General features: G+C 36.2%; 1 protein-coding gene across 2 annotated transcripts in view; it reads left to right on the top strand.

Annotated features, from left to right (window-relative positions):
* The first annotated feature begins 8,094 nt into the window (after nt 1-8,094).
* The window catches only part of LOC139698079 (putative leucine-rich repeat-containing protein DDB_G0290503), a 32,514-nt gene continuing 18,591 nt past the window's right edge, over nt 8,095-22,017 (top strand). The window contains exons 1-7 of one of the 2 annotated variants that reach the window (XM_071596969.1): nt 8,095-8,429; nt 8,532-8,755; nt 10,606-10,804; nt 11,610-11,729; nt 16,672-16,889; nt 17,206-17,437; nt 19,392-19,500. In XM_071596969.1, coding sequence (XP_071453070.1) covers nt 8,424-8,429; nt 8,532-8,755; nt 10,606-10,804; nt 11,610-11,729; nt 16,672-16,889; nt 17,206-17,437; nt 19,392-19,500 — 1,108 coding nt within the window. In that variant the 5' untranslated portion in view covers nt 8,095-8,423. The remainder of the gene's footprint in view (nt 8,430-8,531; nt 8,756-10,605; nt 10,805-11,609; nt 11,730-16,671; nt 16,890-17,205; nt 17,438-19,391; nt 19,501-22,017) is intronic. The other variant, XM_071596970.1, reaches the window with a different exon arrangement.

The raw sequence follows: 22,017 nt of genomic DNA, 5'->3' as shown, positions 1-22,017 counted from the left end.
GTAGGGCTTAGTACTGGGTGAACTCTGCCGTCACTTATCAAACCGATCTTCAGGTTGATTACTGTGTTTATGGTTATATACGTGCATATATGATGACGAAGAACATCCTTCAGCAACGACACAAATAAATGTATTAACTTTGAGCCAAACCTTGACTAAACACAGCAACCCAAAAGATGAGGACCCACGAATATGTTAGACATTTCGACGGCCAGTTTGCCACGTCCAGAATGTCGGAGGAAGAGAGGAGTGAATTGGTGTGAAGGGAAGTTCAGTAATGAAAGATGAATGAACAAGCGGGAGAGAGAGGATGCGGCTTTTGGGTAATTTTAGTGGGTGATATAAAACCCGGGAGTTTTGAACGATTTAAGAACCCATATCATGGGCCATCATGCTTGTTTTCACCTCTATGCTGCTTGCGGATACGGAGAGGGTTGCAATCTCCGAAACATATAAGCAGTTGTCAAGAGACGGTTGTGGGAAGCAGGACTTTTAGAAGGCGGGAGATTTAGTGGAGGAGATGTGGTTGTCCATGCGGAGGGATAGATAGGTAGTCGTCCTTATTTTGGGGTGAAATCGAGATTATGGAGTTTCTTCTACCACCTAACCCCTAAGGGAAGGAGTTTGGGTCCATTCACCCCTTGTAAAAGGAAGTTACAGGAGACGCGGTAGATGTTTGTTGAGGTGCAGGTGGCAAAACAATGATATTTGGGTTGGGATTTTAAGTCAGGGAGGTGCCGAATATGGTACCAAATTAAATTGGCAGATTCGACCCCTGGGATTAAATAAGGGAGATATAAACCATCAAAAATTCAAGTATTCGTTTTTCTCCCGCACGAGATGCAATACTGAGCCCACAATTGTTTTCCGTGGTCAGAGTTGTCAAAAAAAGAACAGATAAACCAATCCGGTATAACCATGATCGCCGAACTTGTCCACTTCAGGGACGCTTATGGAGTATACGTGTTGTTCATCCCTAACGGACTCGACCGCAGGATACGAATATTGCGTAATAGGATTGTCCTTGATGTGAAGAGGCATTGCCCTTCATGCGACCACCCATTGCTTCTCTATCGTTTCGTTTCGTCAAAGGCTGTTGGAAGATAACTGCACTCATAGAGGAGGTAGGTCAAGTGCTCAAGTTTATCTAGCGACGGGTATCAATTATCTGTCTGATGTCAGAGGGCATGTAAAATATTATCCTGAAACGGTTTTATTGATCTACGGCAATTTAAGCCTTAATCTGTGCCATAAAGATTCTATCAGTTATGTAAATGTCACAGAATGAAATTGATTTAAAGCGATAAATAAGCTATAACAAGCATGCAAAGCTATCGTGCGATTCAAGCGACTGCGAGAATTATCAGTTTAAAGTTAAATATGTGAAAAGAGAATGTGTAACGCTAATGAGCGAACAATTTGGCAAGTGTCTAGCATTACTTCTGTCATTCGAGTCTGCGGGAGGCTCCTGATATGTAGAGTCAGACAATTGGATTTCTTTTAGCAAGGGGGAATACATATTGTTTTTTGGGAGGTTTCCGGCGTGGCTTAGATGAGCTCTGCATGGTTCTCGGGTATTCACCTTGTATGCTGACTTGCACTGACAGTAGTTTCGCCAGCATTCCAGCTGGCGTCTTCTCTATGAATAATATTAACCCTTCTCCTGCATGCGTCTCGGGTTTTTGCCGCATATGTTGACTTGCTTTGACAAGAGTTTCGATATTCGACCTGAAGACGTCAGATGGAATGCTGGCGAACTGTAGTCAGTACGAGTAAACATACACCGTAGAAACCCGAGAAACATACGGGACAAGGGTTAATATTATTCATAGAGCTAGCGAAGGTTTAAGTATACTAACATACAATAACTCTATACTTCGCTCATACAACTCAATTACCTTCTTCATCGAAAGGGGGAGGCTGGTCATGTTATTTTTGTGATCGTTGATGTTATTGTCACAAATAATATTAAATATGATTTTCCGCCCAAAGGTACTTTTTGCAGCGACCTGCAGCTCCAGATTATGCATGCTGGTGCCTAGAATTATTTGCCTGGATTCGATAGCTATGATAAATGCACAATGAAAGACATTCAATTTAGCAAACTCGGTATTAACATCATTTTACCCATAAGTGTAGCTATGAGAGTTGGCTTACGTACGCGTCAAGCTATTGGAAAATCCCAGCGTTTGGCTTCATAACCGGACCAATGCTGAATACGCACGAGGGCTTCACGGACTTAACGTTCCATCACCAAATCAAGAAACTAACCATTAAATACCGATCTACCAGACTAATAATCGTATAATTTTAACTCGGATAATTTTTTACCTCCACCGACAGTTAACATTTCCTCCCTAAATACGATAGCAGTATTAGGTACAGGTATATATTCTCAATACCTTCACTTTCCGTAATTCTCCCAATTGTTCGAACATATATTTCAGTTCTGTTGTCAGATAGTGAGTGAGTGAGAAGATGAGATACTTTCTGCACGAAGAATAACGTCGAGCATGAAAGATATTAGAAATAAATTATATTTTACCCTAACTTGTATCATAAAAATGACACTTAAATTTATTAGGAATTTCAAAATAACGGTCTTATGCTCAAAGGAATCGAAATGCCTTGGTGACCAGTGAAATGGTTTCCCTCACGAACGTGCCACTTTTAAATCCCAAAAGTGACTATTTTCAGAAGTTTTGCAACCCCTTCCTTGGGAGCTTTCAGCGCAGTCCACTCCGTCTCCGACTTGAGAACGCGGCTTTTGAGTGAACTAGGGATCACGTCACTCATGGGCTTAGACAGTATGGTTGTAAGGTTAGGTAATATTTTTTTACTAACGGCATGGGGAATAATGTAATCCTCTTGCTGTTGCGTCAGTGCAGAGTGCTTTCACACTTTATGCTTCCTCAGACTGCTCAGGTAAATGGGCGGATGTCGAATTTGGCAGAATGTTAGAAATCGAGGTAAGGCAGAAGTTTCCATTATTACCTGTGCATCTCAACGCTTACGAGGAGGAAATGGCAAAACAAGTCTGCCCGTTACCCCTGGCGCATTTCAGCATTTAAGCTGAAAAAAGATTAAAGGCAGCATTGGAAGAGGCTTGAGCTGGGAATGAAAGTGGGCAGCGAGATGATTAAGTCAAATTTGCAGATGGTCAAACATTAGTGAGTCAGGCAGTCAACAGATTGTAGGCATTGTTATTGCTAAACGAAAACAATACTAGATGTATGGGATGAGGATTTAACATGATATCACAAAAGTAATGAAATTATCTGGAATAGGAAAGCTAAGTTTAATGTAAAGTAGGAGGGAATAAACTAGAGCAGGTAAAGCAGTTCATGTATTTGAGCAGAAATCTTCGAGAAAAGACATGGAAGTGGAGTTATTAGAAGAAGAATTGTTTTAGCGAAAGAGGTGTTCACTAGAAGAAGGGAATTGATGTTGGGTAGACTGAATAAAGATGTAAAAAAAATATAGTAAAGATTTTAATATGGAGTGTATGGCTGGTTGAATCTGGAAGCTGTTAATGCAGTGGGGGAGCATAGAGCAGAGGTCTTGGCACACTCACTTTGAAATGTGGGTGTGGGGAAAAATGAAATAAGTTAGTCTGGCAGATTGGAAGACAAACAATGAAGTTTTAAATAGGGTGGCTGAAGAGAGGAGGTTGTTAGAGGGTATCCGAAAAAAGGCAGAGGAACTGGATGGAGGAAATATTGAAACATAATTGGATGTTGAAGGCCTTGATGAAAGGGGGAATGATGGGTAAGGGGATAGATGAAGGAAGATAGTCAGTTTTCTAGAGAGCACGAAAGCAGACTGACATTATGAATAGATGAAAAAAAAATAATGCAGGGCAAACATAAGGAAGTTCTGGTGATGCATAGAGGATAATAATTTTTAGAGACTATCTAAAAACTACATTTAATAGGTGGAACACCTTGAATGAATGAATGAATGCAGGCAAAGCATGTCCTATACTTTTTCATGTTCACCTAATAAACAGTTACATGCCCACTTAAAAACTCATATTAAACCATTTCACAGCATAGAATATGAAGCATGCAGGAACTTGAAGCAGATTTCCAGATTTATGTTTTCTGTGCTCTTGAATCGAATTTACTATTTTAACTGTTTCTATCTCTAGTATAATAATGAGTGTCAGCCTTAAAACATGATGCCACTCACTTTTTCATCAGCAACAAGTGTTTATAGTTTTTTATTCCGTTTTATTTCAATTCCAGTAAAAATCAAATTTAATTATTGTTAACCTGCTTATTAGAAGATAACGGCATAAGTACAGTGAACCATATCCACCCCGTATTTTTTTAATTGTTATATTTCTACTTTCAGGTTATTGTGAACCCCCTCATCTTCATCGATGATGAAATTAATGCCAGCACTTGGCCGACTGATTCTTCCAATAGACTTGTCCTTCTTAAGGGCCTCAAGGTTGACCAATCCTCTAGTTGGGTTCTTGACCAATATGGTGAAGGATACCCTCCAGCATTAATATTCTGACCTTGATAATCACTATAATGTACAAACAAGTTCAACTTGCTCCCTCAACAAATGTGTTCACTATGTTGGTCTCAGCAGCCCCTAGAAAGGTGCCAAAAGAAGATAATTCTGAGCCAGCTTTTGAAGGACCAAAGAAATTGATGGACTTCCACATAATGCCACATAATGCAAGGGAGTTCTTTGATTTTAGCTCAGGTCAACTGATGCATACCCTGATGAACAAGAGAGATGATTTCCAAGAAATAGGGAATTTCTTGTTGTGACTGGCCCAATGCAATAATTCCATAAGCACTGGAGGAGCATCATAAATCTCCTCAGAAAGCCCTACATATCAAATATTCTTGATTATGTGAAGCGTAACCTTTATAGTGGACTTGAAACTGAGCTTATTATTTTCAGATGGATCCAGCTCTGATTTGATTTGTTATTGGTTTTGGTTTTAATATTGGTATTATATAAAAAGCACTTAGCCATATTCGCAGGTTTAACAGTATGCTCCAGCCATCTCCTCCCTCCTCGTGGGCTACAACCTTGACATGGCAGGAGGACTTGAATGTTCTGATAACCCTTGGAGCTTTTTTTCCTTCTAGAGGGAAGGAAATCTGAAAAAGCCAGAGATAATGGATGGAGGAAAAAATGTTGAAGTTGAAAAAATGAAAGAAGTTCTTGCCATAAGCAGAAAATAATAGTTGTTAAAGGTAGCCCAAAATATATATCTAAGAGGTGGAATGCCTTTGATGACTGACTATGATGAAAATTCGATTCTTCAAAGAAAAGCTTTATAATTTCTAACAACAATGTAGAATCATAGCGTTAAACTATTTTCAAGGTAATGGAGTTTGCAGAAGAAGTTTGAAGAAGGGTGAAGTGGCTGCACTAAACAGGATGGTGAGAGTAGGTACTATCAGGAAGTAAGATGGATAAATCCATGGACACTGAGGATGATATTTTACAGAAATCGTTAATTGACTAAAGATTTAAGAGAGATGGAAGGAATACATAGAGGACATATATGGTAAAGATATTAGAACAGCAAGTTTAGACGTGGAGAATATGACAGAGATGATGATAGCTTAAGTCCAGGCATTCTTGATGGTGAGATAAAAGGGAGATTACATCAAATAAGGCCATTAAAATAAACAAACGTGGAAGAGTTTGGGCAGTTTCTTGAAAGTGTTTTGGATCAAGATGGTCACAGAACTGTAAATGTAAGAAGAAGAATTGTGTTAGGCAAAGAACTTTCACGAGGAGGGTGTTAATTTCAGAGAAGTTCAGTGATAATGTTATAAAAAGATCATTGAATACTTTGAAACAGTTTGAAGTTTTGTTTGGAACAGAAACTTAGTCATTGAATCAAAATGATAGGCATAGATTGGAGGCTTTCCAGATGTGGATGTGGAGGGTGGAAAATGAAACAAATAATTTACCATGAACAGTCGGGGAGGAGTGAGGGTTGTTGGTATAAATCTGAATGAGGGAAGAAAAGTGAATGTAGAGCATGTTGATTGGTTATAGAATGTTGAAGACAGCATTGAGGGAAGATTTAGGGTGGTGAGATGGTGTAGGAAAAGAATGCTCTCTACTACCCCATTTCTTTTAAAATACTGTCCAACTATGTGAACTAATACATATACTCTAATTTGTTCTCTCCTCCTTTAAAGATTAACTAGCTTTTCCATACTTCTTGAGAATCTCATTCCTTTTGACAAATTCTAAGAAACTGTGGGAGATGCCACAGTTATAACTCTTAACAGAGTCATCCAGTAATGTGTATTTCAATGCAATACTTTCAAAGTGCCATAAATAATTTCCCTTGACTGGGATCCTGGTCAAGGTGAATAGTTTTTCTGCTTTGAAAGTATTGCATTTTAAGTCTAATTTCTTTTTTTTCCAGTTATTAATCTTCATTGAATGCATCTTGTATTATTTGTGTAAAGAATTCAATATTATTTTCAATCACTTGGCTGTCTGACTCAGTTTTTTCTAGATCATCTGAGCATCCAAGTAACTTAATCATCTCATTACTCACTTTTATTCTCGGCGCAAGTCCTTCCCATTCCATCGATAACAACTCAGCATATATGTGGACAAATAACCGTAATCATGTGCAACCTTGCCTTCCTCCCTAATCCATCTCAATTCTTCCCACACTACCCTTACTTGCGATGACTGATTCAGGTATATGTTTCAAAGAATTTGTATATACCTCCAGTGTATGCCTTAATTCAGCAAAAATTCTATGAACTTAGTCCAATCTACTCTGTCCAGCATCTCAAAATCCACAAAGCACAAAAGACATCGAGATTAGGTACCTTTATTCAATTTTCCTTGCTACTAATTGTCTTAATTTTTTAAACCCAAACTATCTCACAATTAATAGTTTATTACACTATTTAAAGTAACAACTTTAAGACATTTGAATCAATACTTTGCTTATCTTAGATTAGTTTAAAATATTAATAGTGCAGAATTAGATTGAGATCTTAGCAAAAAAGTCGTGGTTTTCTTGTGCACACTTAATCAGCTTACACAATCTTAAGGAACTCAAAAAACCTTTTCTCAAGGAAATATTGTTACCAAAGAAGGCTTTAATCAAGGTACAGCATCTTCGTTGTTGGCTCCCCTTGTAAATAATCCAGTTAATTTCATTTATTAATCACACACTAAGATAGCTTTTGCTCATTTATGAATGCATATGTTGTCTGTATATTTGTCATATCCAACAATTTTTATGCTATTAATATTTGGTTAAATTAATTCAAGGGGCTTTCGAATTTTGTGCCTAAAATAAAGCGTGAGCCTTCCCTAAAGAAGAAAAAATATACATCCAAAACTATCACAAGATAAAATATTAACATTTTGTTCCAAAACTTTTAATAAATCAAACCAAACTGGGACCAACAACTCTACAAATGAAATATTCTTATTATAATAATTCATTCTTTATATTTGATGGTGTGAATATCCCAAGGCCCAAAGATGAATACTCCCTAAGAAAACTGAAATTTATATTTTTAATTTGACTGGGGCTGGAGTCATGAGCAAAACCTCTACTTCCTATTGCTCCAATATTTTGACTAAAGGCATTCCATATGGTTTTGAACTCAAAAAACAACTCTAACCCATATTAAAACTTTATTACGGACCATAAGATTTTAATAACTCTGGGGGCTGAAAAATTAATATAGGCCGCTGGTTTAGGCTATTTTACGAAGGACAACGTGGTGTACAAAAATCCAACATTTGAATTTTTATCTCTCCCCTTGTAAACATTGTTGATCAACATAAATACCATGGAACGTTTTAATAAAATTCGCAACATTCATATATGGTTATAATAAATAAATAAAAGCTTAATTTAAATAAATGTAATCACATTAATTCCCTTGTCTGTAAGTCATACATTTTAAACAAAGTGATCAACGAGTCTATTTTCGCCAGCTGTAGACTCCTATTTCCGTTTGTCACGACACGTCCTCTGAATATACTAAAGAATATGAAAGACAATATTTTTTGTAACTGTTTCTTAAAAGCGCCATGGTATTTTTAATTTAATTGAGTTATTACATGCCTGTAATGCATATTTTCCGTATATAGCATATTTTTGTGCCTTTTACACTTTTATCATTACTTAAAGTTATACGATAAAGACAGAACTTGTGAGCGCATTTATTTACGTTTTAAGTCGTGAATTTCACAAAAATCAATGTGAACCAAGGTTTTAGTAAATTAGGCGTATTTTAGATTTTAACCCATACAACGATAGTTGTGAACCAAACTCTGTATACTCCTACGGAAGCGCTGATGTCCAAATGGAATCGTTTTCTATTGCAATGCCTTGGTGCTACAACTGATTAGGAAATATATAATTCATCGAAAGAATTAGTTGTAGAATCGAAATGGAGGTAAGGAAGTGATTATAAAAGAACCTGAATTATTGGTTAACTTGACCTGATGGTTATTATTTATAAATGTATACGATTATGTAATTGGGAATGGATTTTCAGGAGAATCCCCCAAAATTTGCCGAGATGAAGTCTCGACACAAAAGGCTATCCCTCAGCAGTCCCCAATCCTTACAAGGGGAAAAGGATAGTCAAGGGGGTGACGGTGCTACAACAAAACCAATGGTTGTTGACAATACCAAAGATCCTAAAAAAGAAATGCCTTTTGAAAAGTCTTCCAGCAAGGGTAAAATGCTCCTGCTTAGAAAGAAACTGGAAGAAAATAGGTGGGTAATAAACATTAATTTGTTAATTATTGATCATTGATATAATTGAAGGTGCCACTTTATGTCCCCTTTGGATCACCATTAGGAAAATGGGTGGTTGTTTTGCAGAGATTAAAAAGCACTCAATACTGTTAACAGATCATTTTTGTTATGTTATTTAACTTTCATCTTTGTAAACTCAGATGGCCCTGATTCTTAAATGCTTAGTGAAACAGGCACTCAAAAGGTTCCGAAAATTTGTCGCGTCATAACTCCTTACATTCTGCTAGTGTTGCACTTAGCATAGCAAATAGCATGAAACAAACGATATTTCGTTTGCAGGTAATAAGCATTAATCTGACATTTCTGTACCCTTTGAAAATATTTTTATTAATCCTGACTGAGCATTACCCTTAGCTAATACAATGTGTTTTTGATGTGAAACAATGATAAATTCAGTTGAACAAATAGATTAAGGCTTTCAGTTTGCTGTAAGTTTATCACAAGCATTGAAATGACTATTAACAGATTTTTCATAAACAATGCTGGACTTCCTCTTTGCTTTCCTGTCCCAGCCTCAGCCTACTGGAGTGCAGAAAGGTTATTTCATCTTCCACTTTTTAACAATATTCGTTTTAAAGAAAGAACAATATTAATCAGGTAAACATAGAGTAATACACCCCAAATTCCTTATTTAACAGCGAGAAAAGAGTAACATACATTAAATGTATCTAGCATCAGAAAAAAATCATAAGTGATAAAAAAAAATTACCAGCTTGCATTGTCCTTGGATCTAAAAAGCATGCTGGGTGAGGTTCTATCTGCCTTTCCCTTGTAGTATCCTCAGACTTCTACGTTCCGAGAACTTCATTAACAGCATTCAGAGTTTTTCTGAGACCTCACTTTTCTCAATTCCATCCCTTATAAACAACACCAAGAATAACCACGCCCCTCCCACAATATCCAATGTATTTGTCAGGCTCAGGAGACTCAAGCTCACACCCTTTCCCTTCTTCTCCACACCTCACAAATAGCTGAGGGAGGAAGGGCGGCCCCTCCTTCCCTTCCTCACTTAGCTATTTAAGCTATTTACATATTCATAACTTTCCACGTGAACATAGGCCCAGCCAGGGTGGGGGGCATAACCCCTGCCTAAGTTAAAAATGAAATTTAAAAATTTGCAGATCTGGCATGAACAATAGGCCTTTCACTTACTTTAGAATTTTCCTTGAACACATATAACTCCCCTAAAAATTTTCTGCGTTCACCCATGTAAATGAATCTCATACAGTGTAATGAAACACATCATCCCATGAGCTTTAAAAATTGTAGAAAATCACCTAGTACATTCCCGCTATGGATGTTAATCACAACTTATAATTTATGCTGTGTACTTGTGTGTAAATCAGTTAATCACTGAACCAACCTCAAAAGTTCCTTAAAACTAATCAAACAGTTCCCCTAACTGAATTCTATTGAACTCGGTTAATTGATCACTGATTTCACACTGCTTGAGACTGATGTATTTCAATTTATTTGGGAAATCACATGAGTTTGGCAGATTACTCTTCAGGATGAAATTTAAGGGTAGCCTATAGTAGAGTTTAAATAATGGTTTCAGTAATACTGCCCATCAAAACCCAGTACAAGTTTTTACTGAGGTTAACTAGCCAAGCGGGAGTACATGAAATCATGCAATCTATTGTATGTATGCTTTTATTTTGTTACTATGCATTGTTCCCTGTATTTAGATCCCTCCACATTTGATAACTACTCAAAGTAAAAATTCATATATAACACATGCATATAATTTCATTGACACCCATGGCCATTTCCTTACTTTAAATGAGTCTTAAATAATTCTTGCACAGACTGAAGTTTGAAGAGCGGGAGAGGCATGCGGTGGAGAACAGGAAGGAATTGGAAGTGATGGTGGAGCATTTGCGTACTCAGCTCAACCAGCAAAACCACATGATTGATGCCCTCAATGCTCCTGTTGCTGAGAAAGCAATTTTGCCAGTTATGAACTCTGAGCTGGGAATGGATCAGCCAAAGGGCAAGGAAAAAGAGGTGAAGTCAAAATAATCCACATTTGAATTGATGTGATTGAAATGCAACATGTTATTATTCATAACCCATCCTATAAATTTTATATATTCCTTCAACAGTCATTTTTTTAATATTTTACTTTTCAATAAGGCTTGGAAATTTCATGTGTCCCTCATCCTCCTTAAATATTTTGCACATAGTTTAATGGACAGCCTTTGTATTCATTTTTATGTTTGCTAATTTGATTACCTGTACATGTACCTATCTTGAAGTAAAAATCAAATCAATATTAATTGATTAAATATAGCCATAAATATGCACAAAATGAAAGATTTCACCAGTAGTAGTCACTTAACTGTTCACATTCTTTTTCATTATTACTGTTGTTTTAAATATATTCATGTATAAATATTTAAAAAATAGTAATTTTCACTGGAAATTGCCCAGTAAAACTAATTAGTAGCATTTTTTGTTTAAAGTTACAAATTAAATGAAGACCTATTATTTAGTCCTGATATATTTGGGCGTAAGAAGTAATTAAGGTACATAGGCTTAGCTATAATTTTCACCAAGAAGTTGTTAAATTTGCCTTGTGGCATTTACCTTGTACGGTATCGCTGGAATTTCTTAACAATTTTTGGATTCTGTGAATCTCATTTTACCTATGTTACATTCTACTTAAGAAAATATCTTATAAGATCATAAATTATCTCATTCAGTGTTATTTTGTTTTTTTTAAATAATTTACTTCAAAAAAAGCATTAGTTTTATAATATTTGTCGTGCAAAAGGTGGATGAATGAAAATTATTTCATCTTGAATTACAGGTGGAAAGTCTAGGAGCTGAATCTCAAGAAATGTATGCACAAATAGTTTACAAAGACAATAAGATTGTGGACCTCAACAATAAAGTGACTCAACTGGAAGCTGCTATCTTAGACCTGAAGGTTGGTTTTGTTCCGTTTTCTCATACATTGTAATGTAAAATAACATGTTGATGTCAGTGATGCGATCCTATTTGTTGCCTATTCAAGAGTAGTAGATTGTTTAAATGTAGTAGTCAGTAAAATGGCTGATGTTCTTATCTAATTGCCAGTAGAATATTTGTGGGAAGAGCTTCTGATGGAGTAGTGCTTCACAAGAAGAAATAGGGATCTCTCGCTAGCTCAAAGCTTCAACCCCTTACCTTAATAACAATAAGACCTTACCTTATAAGGTCTTACATTTTTATTAAAAAAATATTCTGCTTTGCTAATGTAATATGAGCACATTGATTATGGATTGACATAACAGGGAAAATGGATGGCATTGCATTTGTTACAGGGATGAGTGGAACTTAGAAAATGTACTGCTGCAACCAGCATGGGAATAGTTGTAGTAGGATCAGTTTTAAACATAAAAATTACATAATCCATTAGCATAATGATGCCATTTTGCTGATGTTGTTTCTTGAATAGTGATTTTTTTTCATAAAAGAATGTAAGAGAAAAATATGTGAAGAAAAAATTTTATGAAATTTAAGAGTAATTTGCAGCAAATAAAATTTAAGGATTGCATTAAAGGAAGACTGTATTTTCTCCCATGAGCTATTGATTGTATTTTTCATCAATAATTATCCGCTTGTAAACTAGTAATTTTTGAAGTGATAATATTTTATTCATCCAACACAGTGCTCTGAAATAATACTGGCAAGTGTATAGGACATGTCAAGTACAAAGTTTACGAAAACAGAGAATGTGAAAAGTTTGTCCTCAAGTATTCTTGGAAATTATAAAAACACTTCGACAATTCTTGGACCTTATTCCTAAAGACTGGTATACTCTCTTCTTTTTTAATACTTACGGGAAGGTTATTATATAATTTTACACACCTAGACTTTGGACCGTTTGAAGCCAAGGGTGAATTGGTTGACTTTATGTGAAAGTTGTTGCATTGCCTGTGCTATGATACAAGTGTATGCTATTGCTCAGTTCAAAATCAGCACCATACTTTTTCACGAGTATTACATTGATTAGTTGGTAATGTAATATTTGAATTAATTACTTGATTAATGTTAAATATTTATGGAAGGAGTGGATAGCAATTTTAATTTTTTGAAAAGATATCGGCTGTGGGCTTAATAATTTTGGCCACACATCACTCTTGCCATCTTTTTGCGCATCTTCAATACACTGATAAGGTGAGAGGGAAGATTCCGCAATACTATGCCATACAAAATTCTTGAATTAAATAATTCATAATACAATGTCATCAATGCAATTTGGTTTACTGAATGTCTTATGATGGAGAGTTAGTAGAACACGGAACCCAATAGCTCACATTTTGAGATCAACTTACTGTGGTCAATGGCATCAAATGCCCTGCTCATATCAAAGAAAATACCCAAAGCCTTACATTTAGAATCAATCTCTGGAATTGTATAATTTACAGCTTCAAAAAGGCAAGATTCGTTGACTTCCCCTTGCGGAAACCAAACTGGTGAAGAGATAGTGCATTTTGTCTTGATACAAAATCAGCAGTTTTTTACAGAAAACATTAATTTTACCAAATTGGGAAACTTCTGATGTGGGATTGTAATTATTTAAATCATTTCGGTCATCTTTATTCTTGTAGACTGGAATAGCCTTAGCCAATTTTAGGGTATCCGGAGAAATGCCCTCAGCTAAGGACTGGTTCATGAGCAATGGGGGCTAGGATAAGGTCTCCGCAGTCTTTGCATATTTAAGTAAATCAATACGCATAATAACGTTTAATGAATCATTTTATTTCACTTAGACTATTAATTTCTGCCATCACTAGTTGTTTCTTCTGATAGAAACATTCTTCAACATCTCTTGGCCGTCAGCCGTCTTCATCACTCTTGCTTCTTCAATTACTAGTGATTCTGCTGCCTAAACGACAAAACTCTTCTACGTATTCCAGTATGTCTTTCTCTAGTCTTACTAGAAAAACATCTTCCATAATTTTACATAACCCCATTCCTAGATTCAAGTTTATTTAAAAGTTATACTTTCCTATTCCCTCTTCTTACAATTTAGTATTTTCTTCAGATCTTTCTTGAAAAGATCCTTCCTCTGCAAATTTTGTATTATTATAGGTAATTTACTGTTTTAGATAGGTTTTTGGATGGACACAACTACCAAATAAATATCTTTGCTCTCCTAACCAAACCCGACCCAGCATCTTACTCCACAACAAGCCCCTCGTTATCTCCATATACATGTGTTTCCTTCCTCCTTTCATTCCGTTCAACATCCATATCCTATTTCTGTCCCTTCCTTGTTTTCCTAAAATGTTCCCCTCTATTAAAATCTTCAAATATTTAATCGCCAATAATTATGCTTGGAAACCATTTTTTTTGTCCCCTTAGGATTTCTCTCAACAAGCCCCTGTTCTCTCCGACCTCCCCATTTGTTTTCCTTTCTCTCCACTTCACCTTCTCCATCCTTCTCCATGACCACATTTCAAAAGCCTCCAATCTACACCTATTATCCTGCTTCAATGACCATGTTTCTATACCGTACATAACTGCGCTCCATATCTTAATGTCTCTTTGCCTGGTGCAATTCTTCTCTTTGTATCCCTGTTACTCTGACCATGTTGGTCCAAAACACTTCTGAGATATGTAAACTGTTCTACCTGCTCTAGTTTTTGCCCTCATATTTTAATGTTAAGCTTAGCCTTTGTCTTTGTGGAAAATTGCATAACCGATTTTTTATTTATATTGATTCTCATCCTATAACTATTGCACTGAATTACCAATTCACTTAGCAATGCTTGCAACCCCTTGGCTGACTGACAAACTAAAGCTTAGTCATCTACAAACCTAACTGATTTTACGAATTCCCCTTCGACTTTCATTCCTACCTCCAGTTCTTCCCATGCCTCTTTAATCATTTCCTCCATTTATTCATTGAACAGTACAGGTGATAATGGGCAACCCTGCTTTACACCTCTTCCTAACACTGCACATCTGGACTCTCCATCTCCCACTCACCCCTGAGCAGTCTGAGACATGTACATCTCTTATAAAATGTTATTTTTCAAAAGTTGCAGCAACTTCCTCTTTCTTTAATTTAGCTTCATCTCTGCCTTCACCTTCTCAAATCATTGCCACATGCTCTATGGATGGTGTGTATATCAGTCTTATCATTATAGTATCTCACAAAATCCTTGTAAATCAAAACTGACAGCAGCAGCACAGAAGATGCAGTAAAGGACCGAATTGGTTGGAATAGGAACTTGGAATGTTAGGAAAATGTTGTGGACAGGAAAACCGGAGAATATGAAGCGAGAGTTTGAAGGAGGAAATGTAGATGTTTTAGGTCTATGCAAGGTGAGATGGAAGGATAGCAGGGATTACTGGAATGATAGTTATAGGGTAATATATGGCAGAGGGGATGAAAGTCAGTGAGTAGTTGCTATATTATTGAAAAAAAAAGTAGAAAGAAGCGTAGTTTGCATAGAGCATGTAATGGATGAAATATTATTGGTAGAGGCAAAAGCAGAACTGCCGAACTTGGTCTTAGCCCAAGTGTACACGCCGCCAGTCAACCATGGGGAGGAAGAAGTTGATAGGGTATATGCTTAGAGGATACATTTGTGGGTATTTTTGTGGGGAAACATTTGATAGTGATGATTGGAATGCGACGTTAGGCGAAGGAAGAGATGGTAGAGAGGTGGAGAACTACAGATTATATACAAGGACTGACCACGGGGAGAAAACAAACAAGTTCATCGGGAGACAGGTGTTTGAGACAGACTGCATCTCTAGCACTTAGTTTAGACGCTACATAAAATGTAAGTACGCATGGAAAATGCTGGGGGATTCAGGAAAATATCAGTTGGACTATATTATCACTAGGGTCAGATTTAGGAACAGTGTGGTCAGTTTGCACAATGTTCTGGGAGCAGATGCAGACTTGGATCACGATGTAGTAATTATGAAATGTGGTGTCCAATTCAAAAAGATAAAACAGGAAAGACGGCTCAGGAAGTGGAACATAGAAGCGCTAATCATGTTTAAGGGGAAGGAGTATTTGCAGACTGTATAGAAAATCATGAGTGAGGAGAGAGGGCTTGGTACTACAGGGAAACAATGGCAACAAAACAAAAAAGCGATATCAAAAGCTGCAAAAGAAGCAATAGGAATAGTAAATAGGAAAAGGGCAAGGAAACCATGGTTTATGGACAAGATATTTAGAAAAATTGATAAGAAAATGGTATGCAGAACTTGGTAGATGGTGGTATAAAGAGTTCAATAATATACTGAGGTGCAACACAAATTGGGGGAAAGAGTGGTGGAAATTCATTGCCAGGATATGGAAAGTTTGTGAAGGATGGGTGAACTTGACTCTCTGTACAGAAAGGTTACAGCACTTTCAGGACGTGACATGAAAAGGAAAAATCGTTGCTAACAGTTAAATATAAGTCCGGAAAAATGATAGTTGAATCAGAAATGGTCAAAGAGAGCTGGAAAGAACACAGAGAGGAACTGTATTGCAGTTGTTTCATGAATAGTTTTTTGGCCTCATTTGAATTTCTCTAATCTCACCGATTCAACATAGGAGAGTTGAAATATATGATATGTATTTAAATAAAATGAAAACCTCTACAATGTCACTTTTGACTTCTTTCCCCCACCAGAGAAGAAAACTTCTGTGAAATAAATGACAATCATTAATTACTTAGAGAAGTAAATTGCTGAATAATTTTTTAGCCTGCCTTTGGATAATATAAAATGTACAAATGTGGACTGTAGAGGAAGGGAAACATAAGGATATTATTTTAATAATCTCTTAGTGAAATTTCCAGCCAGGTTGTGCCTGTTGGGTGATTCGTTTGGTGTTCTATGTAAGTAATTCCTTTTTTTATTTATAAAAATTGCAGGAAAACCTAAAGGAGAAGGATGAGGTGATTGAAGCCAGGACTCAGGCTGTTGTTCTTGCCTCCGAGGATGCTGGACGACGTGGTCGAAGTGCTCAGGAGGCATTGGATGAGACACGGAAACAAATGCGGGGAATGCAGGAAGAGTTTGCAATTAGAGAGGAAGGCACAAGAGCACAGGCTGAGTCGTTGAGGGAACAGCTTGCCTCAGCCCTCCAGAGGTAAATTCATCTATGTCCATGTCCACATGCTGCCCTTTAAGCAGGGTTGAGGAGACTACAAACCAATGATTGTTTACCTAAGTCATTCATATTTGTCTAATCCTCATTTTGCCTGGATTTAATTTTTTACTTGAATTTTGCCTGTATGTGTGTGTAATTTGGATTGAAATGGTTGATTGAATAGTATCCAAGACTTGGTGACTATTGCCCTCCTCAACCCTTTGCTAATTATGTCCGATAGCTTTTTGATCTCCTGTTCAACTTTGAAAATTGGAATCACCACTCTTACATTTTATTTGAAATGCGTATTTTATAGGCTTGAGGAATTGGAAAAAATGAGCGCAGAGTATAAGGCTGCTCATGACGAGTTGAAAGCTCAGAATGCCGAAATGGAATTCAGACTTGAAGAAAAAGAGCGAGGAAAGATGGATGAATTGGAAGAGGCCAAGAGTGCTCTTGAGTCAGCCAAAAAGGAGTTAGTTCGAGTGAAGGCCACTCACAAGGGTCAATTGAAAGCTCTTGAAAAGCAACTTGCTCGGGTGAAAAAAGTAAGTACCAAATGCAGGTTTGGAGTTCAATAGCATTTACAAATAACATTAAGAATTTTGGTGCGGCACTTTAAGTGCATAATGTAGTTAATGAAAATAAATATGTTTGTAATGAAAATGAAACACAAATGAAAAAGTGTTGAGAAATTGGGTGCTTTAATCCAATTAAGAAATATATTTTTCTTAATATGCTGTACATTTTTGGGACTTTTTTTCACTTGCACAACATTAAAATATTGCAAATGAGAAAAGTTTCATATCTACTGACAGAAATTACGTGTGTGATGTTTTCATCACACCATAATATCTCATTATGGAAAATGTTATTCCATATTAGGAAATTCAGTTGGCAGTTTCTTGTGAGGTAAGCTATAGTGATGGTATGTTAATCGTCTTTCAAAATAGATCCTTGGGGTTAGAAAACATAATAACCTTCTTCCAGTGATTTTATTATGATTACGTAAAACCTGTGAAAGTAAAGTTTAGTATATTTGTTTCTCATGAAAATTCCTTCTGCAATATTTGAAATCATCCATGGCATTAAGAAAATTACATTTAGACTGCCTATTTTTTTTGTGATTCATATTGTTACCCAATTAATGTGATGCATGGAGGCCACTCATTTGGGAAAATTGAGGAAAAGTTATGGATCATTCAGTTTCTTCAAAAATTCAGAAAAAAATGGGAAGAACGGCTGGTTTTCTGTGTTTCAGGAATTTGATAATCAAATCAGGAATTTCCAGTGAACACTTCTCCTTGTTTTGGGAATCAATTTTCGTTTTTCGGCAGGCATCTTGAGGATCTGACAAAAACTGAAACTATAGATTTTGGTGATACCAGTAGGATGGGAAGTGATGAGGAATGACCCAAATAAAAAATACTCAATCGGAATACATATGCTCGGCTTAAAAATTGGGAAAAAGGGTAATATAATCATTGAAAAAAAGTCAAAAATTAAAATCTATGAAATGTGGCTACCCTATGGTGGGTTTGCTATAATGCTAGCAGGCTAAAAGCAGTCACATTGAAGTCAAAATGGAGATCCTGAAGGCCTCATAATAAACAGTAAATTTTGTTGCAAAGCAATGAGCTGTTAAATTATTTAAAAAAATGATTACATATATTTCACATTCATTCATATCCATTCCAATAATGGCTTACATATTTATACAATTCTTCTTACTATGAAGAAGTAATGCGCAAAAATTGGGACTTGATTAGTCATATAGTTAATCTAGAGGCCAGTGACAGATTTTTATTTTGCAAATATTGTTGAAATGTGTTGAATTTCAATTATTTTTATTGCCTCCAGGAAAAATGTACTCTTTTGAATATGTCTTATATGTCTGGCACCTATATCAACTAGTATATTAATGCTGTGAATAGACATTTAAAAATTCTTCTAAAACAGCTTCAAAGGAAATTTTTTCATCTATAAAAGCAATACATAGACTGATCTTGATAAAATGTTCATAAAAATTGAGTCAGAAAACATAGTATCTTTCTAACTTAGTGTTGCAGTCGGGGAGGACTGAGTTAACATTTTAAAGAGTTGCTTTTGATATTAGCCAGACTTATTGCCAGCAGCCATTAATTGTGAAGTTGAAAGAGACAATGATTGGTGTTAGGGAAGGGCTAGGATTACAAATAATGGCAACTCACAGGGCTTGATTGCTCACGGAAAATCTGTTAACAATGGCCTTCTAGAGGCTCCTAGCATTTTCACTTATATTTGAGAGTGTAGCAAGATAACTGGTGGTCACTGGGAAAGGAATATGGTGTAATGGAAGGTAATGGTAAAGTAAGCGAGGGCTGTGAGGGTCAAAAGGTGTTTCAGGAATAGGATCAAAGAAAGGGAATTGGGAGGAAAAAACAAGGTTTCTTTTGAATGAATGGAGGCTTAATAAATTTGTAAATCGTGCTTTACCTTTTCAATGTTTTCTTTAAATTTCAGATTTCTGATGCTCATGCGGAGGTCATAGTGCTGAACAACAAAATAGCTGAGCTGGAAGAGGAGAAAGGTAACCTACAGTTGCATCTGGTAGACTTTGATGAACTGAAAGGTATGGTCCCTTATGCCTCTTGTCTGATTCTGGGTCGGTTGGAGTGGGATGGCGGTTGTGCATAACATTGTGCCACTTCAGGTCGTCCTGGTTCCAATGAGGTGGGAAGGTGGGAATGGGGATTGCATCATGGGCAGGAAAAGGCTTTGGGACTTTGCTAAGAGTGTTAACACTTGTTCATTGCCTGATAATTGGAAAATCGTACTACTTATTTTGGGAGATTTCCCATGATCTTCCTAGTTCCCAGTTTGCCAAAATGGTGAATGTTGTGAGGGGATTGGTTCCATTTAGTTTTTCACAATAGGGAGGTAACTTGATTTCCAATTATCTGGTTTATATCTTTTATGTCGCTCTAATTTGCATGGCTTTGTTCATCACTGTTCTTAATAGATTGATTTTCTTCTAATGGAAGGTGATAATCAGTTTTGTATAAACTTGTGTTTTAACCATTTGCATTGTTTTTTATTTTAATTTTTCTTGTACACTGAATTATGCAATATTTGAAACTGATTTTGTTTTTGGTGATTGAAATGTTTGGTGTTCTTTTGCGAAGGGTTTCCTTCATCATGGCATATAAAACATCATTTTAGTCAAAATTTCTGCCTTAATGTGTTTGGAAATATTTATGCTTATATTTTACACCTTACACCATTACAAGTATTTTGTGAAAAGATGATATCTAAAATGCTTTAATAGGATGAGAGTAGGTTTTTCTTCATTTCCTACTTAGAATACTAACTGAACAGACTGAAATTTTGGGTCGACTTTAGGCTTAGAAAGTTTTGTTTGTATATTTTAATTAATAATTTTAACGTTTTTGTTAATTTCTTCACCGACATTTTTTCTAAGCAACATTTAAGAACCTCAAGAGATTTTAATTTGCTTTTTGTCTCTAGTATTTTCACAAAAAACCAACAATTAGCTAATGTACAAATGACACTTGCTAATGCTATGTACAGTTTGAAATGAATGTGTTGGAATGAATGTCTCAATGCAATGTAAACTAACATTTCATTCTAATATAACCCTCCTCTCTACTCCAGTGAAATTAATAGATCCAGACAGGCTTGTTACCTGACAGAAAAATTAATTGTTCTTCGATGCCATTAATAATTTCCCTTACCATTGTATTTATTTCCTCAATCTTTTTCTATTTCTCTGTTTCATTGTGCTTATGCTGGAAAGAATTATGAAATTTCATAACTCTTTTAACACTCATCAATCAACCATTGTATTAATATGCAAGATGGCATTATGATAATAGGAAATTTCAAAAATTCTGCATTTAATTCAAGCCAACTTTAATACTGGTGACTTGATTCTTTCACATTTTAACCCATCAGCTGTGGCAACCTGATTGTTTTCTAGCTGCTCTGTGTAGAAGAAAGGGGACTGACCATGTTACTCTTTTGTGACTAAGCAGGTAGAGGACGATATATATCGTCTCTCTTCTTCCTCCTTTGATTTTTCGGTCAGAGTAAACCGCACAATCTTTATGTTTTTTGTCAGGGTCAGGTGTGATTATATGGAGTTTTCCATCTAAACGTTGCTCTATGTTTGTGGATGGTAATCTAACCCTGGACGTTTGTGTACCATCTCGGAATTCTCCAAAGAGATTGTGTACTAGTTTCCTAACAAATTTCACATGCCAGATCGGTTTTTCATTTTTTCTTTGCTGGAATTCTTTATACAATATAAATGAATTTACAACACTCACCTGAAGCCCCCAGAAAAACAATTTATGCCACCATTTTAGAGTTTTCCTCATGAAACAGCTACTTTCTAATTCTTTGGAATACTTATCCATCCTGAGGAGGGGAAAATCGTTCAGAATGAGCAACTACTAGCTGGCAAAGCATTCGTCCAAAGGGAAAGCATCTGTTGTTAGAGAACCGTCTGTAATTAGGGAAAACACCTGCGTTATGCTTCTAGAAACGTAAGTAAACCTCGTAGACTAAGATAAGGAAGGTTTTTCTACCATAGGAGGATGATGCAACCTCAAAAAAGCACGACTCCAGGAAAAGGCCTAAGGTTCGTGTTTTGCCATGAATACAATAGATCATATCTTGGACCCTCCTACTCAAGATTCCTGACTATGCAATAGATAGGAAAAGAGCAGGCAGAATGTTTGATGATACAGCGGACACTAGGAAGAAAAGGAAATTAAAGAGTCAAAACTAGAAAGCAATGAACTAAGGATCAGCTGACTAAGGTGACTTTACATTCTGGCGATCTTTTTTCAGGCACCGATAATCTCTAAAAGACATTGCTTTACATTTAGCTGACTTCCAAGTAATGAAAAGCAGACAATTATAATGAAAAAGAACTTACAACACAGTAAATAGATTACAAAAAACATCTGCGTAGGTGGTGGCATCCTTTGGGAGACGGCATTTATGTTGACGACAACATCATGGGTCGATACTATTCATTTATAAAACAAGCCATGCTATGAATTAAGCTTTAACTTTCCTTTTCCTTTCATGCAAATGATTACAAGAAAAGTTATTGGGAAAA

The sequence above is a fragment of the Hetaerina americana genome, unplaced genomic scaffold (genome assembly GCF_022747635.1).
Source record: "Hetaerina americana unplaced genomic scaffold, ioHetAmer1.1.p SCAF_8, whole genome shotgun sequence".
Lineage (NCBI taxonomy): Eukaryota > Metazoa > Arthropoda > Insecta > Odonata > Calopterygidae > Hetaerina > Hetaerina americana.
Note: the sequence above shows the minus strand (reverse complement) of the source record. Positions and strands in the feature narration are given on the sequence as shown.